Raw genomic sequence first — 5374 nt, 5'->3', positions numbered from 1 at the left:
GAAACTGCAACGTTTTTAACTCCAAATGGTTAATATTGCTGTTTTTATTTCTTGGATCAGAAAGAGAAGTCTAAAGAGGAAGAGTCCGAGGAAGTAGACCCTGATGTTGCAGCGTTGATGGGATTTGGAGGTTTTGGTTCATCTAAAAAAAGTGCTTGATTTTTCCTTATTTTTGGAACAAAATATTTGATTGCATTAAAGAGGAAACTGAGTGAATACGTGGTAGCTACAAGTATATGAGTTTCAAACTTTCAATCACAAGTACCTAGAAACTTGTGATAAAAATGTGATCCATTAAACTATAAATGTCTAACTCTGCTGATAATCTTGCTCATGAGCCAAAGGTTTACCTTGTTTTTTTATTTCTGCAGTACACCAAGGTTTTTTTTTTGGAGGCATATAATACACCAAGCTAATGTTTGGATACGTTTAGCCCGTATTTTCTTTTGTTTAGTGATTACCATATGAAAGGATAACTAAACCAGGGTCTACTGCACCATATTTGATTGAAAATGAGCTTCTAAGTTTAATTATACTCCTAGTCCTAGACATCGTTTTTCAGGCAATGTTATGCAGCCAGGGTCTACTGCACCATCAAGGTCTTTAAAAAGATGACAGCGTCGGGCCAAAAAAACAGAAAAAATATTGTTAAATTGTCTAGGTGGTTGACTAGTTGTTTCTGCGACAAAGCCATGATGATTTGCGTCCGTCTTTTATGTCAATTGGAACCCAGATTTTTCTCCTCATAAAGTCCGTAGGCATCCAACTCAAAACCAATCGGCATTGAGTGAAGATATCTTTCATATTATGTAATGTTAAAAATAAAAGGATATTAGGAATGTGAAATTATTATCCTTCACACTTCTTTATGGCCAAGTGTTCGTGATAGTGCATATACTATCTTTTCTAATGGAACGACGGGGTTGCTTCCGCTTCCGAGTCATTGGTAGTATCTTGGCTGTTGTCATCTGGATCTATGGCTACAAAGATAAAATCATGTTTCCGTCGTGTCTCGGATTTCTTACGTGAGACATAATGCACCTTTTCACTTGATCGAACTGCTGACCAGGCTTATAGAAGCCATTTATATAGATCGTGTTTTGTCCTACGTTGCAACTTGTTTAGCTATAAAATGGTAGATCTGCACTGTAAAATGATAGATATGCACACCACGACGATGATTTACTGTTTTCACCGTGTACTGCGCTTATATTCAACCATGAGTCTTAGATTTATCAATATCTATCTACAGATGTTCATATACGTCACTACTCGATGTAATGTTTTCAGACGTCGCACTGCTGTTACTAACCCAATTCGCGGCTTTCATTTTCCTTGGGACATTTGAGTCAAAAAAGAAATTCCTTGGGACATGACCTGTACCAGCTGTCACACGGCCAATTTGCAGATTTACTTTTCCATGGGGCATGACATGACCTGTAATATCCTGTGATTCAGTGAATCAATTTCACCCACAAATACTCAGCCTTGCATATTTGCACCAAACTATGCACATGTCTTCACTATTATGTCATTCCGCAATGTAAGTCTTTCCTTTTTTTTTCTCCAACTCTTTATGCCCCATAAGCATAAGAGGTTTCTCGTATATCCATATACTTGAACAAACTCACACAAATCAACAACACAATAAACACAAATACATAATGCAACAAACCTATTTATTGTATCAAAAGAAGATAAACAAAACTCGTCCATACCCGCACTACAATTGCCTCACCATTGAGGACTTAACACTTTCAAGGCCTAGCATTTGCTAGTCTCACATGTCCTACTAATTTACAATGCCTCTCACACTATTTATACAGTAGTCCGATTGATAAAACCGTGCATAACCAAATGCACAAGCCTTGGACAATCAATTGTCCAAGGAGTAGTTTCCATAACCGCCTACAATGTTTTTCAACCGCTAACTTTTGTGTTGTCATGCCAATTATGCCACATCTGTTCTTTATGGTTACGCTTTGCCAAACATGGTTATAAAATCAATTTATAGTTATTCCAATCCAACTACTTTCTTTAGCGTGCGTGTGATGCACATGCAACCCGCCACCGTCAGCCTGAGCCAAATCCCGCCATCGTAGCGTTATACTGGTCTTGGCCTGAGCTAATGTACAATCATCATTGCGCTATAATTATCTTGTCCATGCACTTAACTCATTTTGATGCCAGCATCCGATTCAAGTCATTCCATTCATGCTTTAGTCTGCTGCTTGGTTCAGCTCCATACGTTAACCGTATCACTTGTAATTTTTTTGCCGAGCAATAGATAAACAATGTTGCGTTTGGCAAAATCGTTGTTACATATGCATTTTCAAAGCCTTGATCAATGCTCGGGGTCAGTGCCTAAGTCATTCCATGACTTGTATTGCATCCGTAAACCCTTTCTTGAGATGGGCTAATTCCGGATTACAGATATGCAATACTATCGCATAAACTTGTTTTTTTCTTTAAATTAAAATTGTATGTGTCAAGTAGCCTTTCTTGTCTCATCCATCATAGTGCTTCATCGTTGGATAATGCAACTCCATCTGGTAGGCCACTGACTACAGTGTTGCGTTATCATGGTGCTACACTTGCTAGGACGGTAACAAACCTCCCCCACCTATTCTGTTCAATGTCCTCGTTGAATACAACCAAGTATACTTTCTATACTTGTTCTTTAGCCTTGTATGCTTCCGAGCCTATCTCAGAAATCAACAAACTTTTTGGCCTTTCTCCTTGCCAAAATTTTCTGCCCAGTACCATATCCCATCACTTATCTTATACGCCTTGTCACTGATCCTACTGACTTGTGGTTTTGTTGTCGTGTGCGCCTACGCTCAAACTCCAACTTCAAGCGTATATCAATACCCGAATGCAAACTTGAAATTCCTCTTGTCAATTCCCTGAATTAGGCTTGAATTTCACTTGAATCATTTTCACTTAAGTATTCACAAATAATGATTCTTCACAATGATTATTGCCATAGTCTTTTGTCTTCACTCTTCGGCTTAGTTGCACCATGCAACTTAATAGGACTTACGCAACAATCGACATTTTTCTTCAATCACGTTGTGCCTACGGCAAAACATGCCATGCCTAAAGGTATGCACGTTATGATTCTGTACCACTCTGGTATGCGCCACAACGTATATCCTTTCTTGAAATCTGAAAAACATTAGGATTTTTACTAGAGTTGGCCTCAAATTCATATTCCAAACTTTACCTTCTCGAACTTGCATCATTTGCATGCCAAAGAATCAATACCTTGATGTTCTTTGCTTGCATTGTCGCAAAAACACGCTTGAAATACATGACTTTGGTATAGTCATGACTTAAGACACCAGGGACATCCCACCGTCAATTAGGACTAGGTATACTCTTCACGCGCCTTCAAAACTAGCATGCCTCACTTGCTATTTCGAATGGCGACGCTTTAATGTATTGGAAAACAACTTAGTCTTCCAAGAAATGAGTCAATCTTAACTCAATGTTTTCGCTACATTCTTGTTGCGTTACTCCATGTCGTCACTGCCAACATGTTGTCACATTTCAACATAACTCTCAACATCAAACTCATCTATGCCACAAAACTATTTGATTATTTCACTCTCAACATCAAACTCGTCTTAGCTTTAGTTTGAAAGAAAGAGATAAGAACTTTCATCTCTAATACCCTCATTCACTACTACCTTACATAGAGATACTTAATTCCAACATCAAGGTCCACACGACTCAAAAACAGAAAGTATACTCAAACTTAAGCAGATATTCGCACCAACTGATTTCAAACTTATAAGACCCAACAAGCCTTGCAATACTGACTTCACCTTCGCATTTAAGCAACAAACAAGAAAAACGAGAAAACACCTACTGTCTCCAATACTGTCAATCTCATTGCCACATGCATTTTTCTAACCATCAATGTTATTATGTAACTCCCATAATGAAGCAAAATATAATTGACACGTAGTTGAATACTCCTTCAATTTGAGGCTTTCTTATTGCTTTAGCTTTCATGAAGATTTCTTCAAGAATGACCTCAGGCCATCATCACCACTACTTTGTCCTTCATTCTCTATGCATTTACAATTTCACCTAAATTGCATTTCTAGACACATCATGCATCCTGGCCATGCCTAAATCCCATTTGACGTAAGCTACTGTTGCATATTTGGCATACTAGTTAGCACCCGAATTTTTACAAAAAACTTGTGCACCTTTGCGGACTAACTTGGTGATTCTGAGCATCACCATAGAGCTCAGTAAGCATATTACTCAATGACTTACATGGAAAAATCCCTTGGACAGTTGCAAACAAGGCCACAATCCTTACAAATGAGGCACCATTGCCCAAGTTCCATGAAATAAGAATACCATATTCTTCTTCAAAATTAGAAATCACTTTACTGCCCATGCACATCTGGTTTCTCCTGACTTTCCCTTTCTCCAAAATCAGCTTAGCAACAATACTGATTTGCAGTCCAAAAGAACATCCACTTGTGGTTATGATAGAATGCGGGTCTTTGGACACCCTTGTCCAAGCATATAATCCTATTCTTATAAACCAGGTGCATGCACACTCCTTGTGCACATCTAGCATCAACGAAGAACTCTTTGCATATGCAAGACCATGGTGTATCGGTTTTTCCCTAACTTACGTTTTTTTTCTTCAGTCTTTCCATAAACTTTATGCTAGATAAGAATTGACCATCGCATTGCCACGAAAATACTGGATTACAACCAGACTTTGCATTACCACCAAGGTACATGCATTCGATAGAGTTACTAAAATCTTCCATCAAACTGGCTATGACGAGACGACTTATTCTATCTCACATAGAAGGTTATCCATCTTCTTTACCACTGTTAAGGATAATAACATCTTTGAGTTCAGGAATTTTCCCAAAATTCCTATTACCACATGTAATGTTCATGGTATTGATAACACTACGGAGACACTTATTCCACATGTATAATCTTCACATACTTGTGATAAACACGAACTTAAACATTTGACTTACACCATAGAAGTCATCATACTCTTGAGTTTTTTCATGCAATCACTTAAAAACCCCGTTTCCAATGATTCTCGCACTCCCGTCCATAAGCTTTCACAGCATGTTGCTACCCCAATCTTCAAGGTTTCCAATTGATCTAACACAGCTCTGATACCAGCTGTCACACGCCCAATTCGAGGGTTTACTTTTCCTTGGGACATGACCTGTAATACTATGTGGTTCAGTGAATCAACTTCACCCACGAGTACTCAGCCTTGCATACTTGCACCAAAGTATGCATATGTCTTCACTCTTAAGGCATTATGCAACAGAAGTCTTTCTTCTTTTCTTTCTCACTCTTTATGCCCCTATAA

At 38.4% G+C, this 5374-nt stretch overlaps 1 protein-coding gene across 1 annotated transcript in view; it reads left to right on the top strand.

Annotated features, from left to right (window-relative positions):
- The window catches only part of LOC113361939 (zinc finger matrin-type protein 2-like), a 3268-nt gene extending 2895 nt beyond the window's left edge, over nt 1-373 (top strand). Inside the window, exon 10 of the mRNA XM_026605009.1 lies at nt 61-373. Coding sequence (XP_026460794.1) covers nt 61-159 — 99 coding nt within the window. The 3' untranslated portion in view covers nt 160-373. The remainder of the gene's footprint in view (nt 1-60) is intronic.
- The last annotated feature ends 5001 nt before the right edge of the window (nt 374-5374 follow it).

The sequence above is a fragment of the Papaver somniferum genome, chromosome 3 (assembly GCF_003573695.1).
Source record: "Papaver somniferum cultivar HN1 chromosome 3, ASM357369v1, whole genome shotgun sequence".
Lineage (NCBI taxonomy): Eukaryota > Viridiplantae > Streptophyta > Magnoliopsida > Ranunculales > Papaveraceae > Papaver > Papaver somniferum.
The sequence above is the reverse complement of the archived record's forward strand: the minus strand, read 5'-3'. Positions and strand labels throughout refer to the sequence as shown.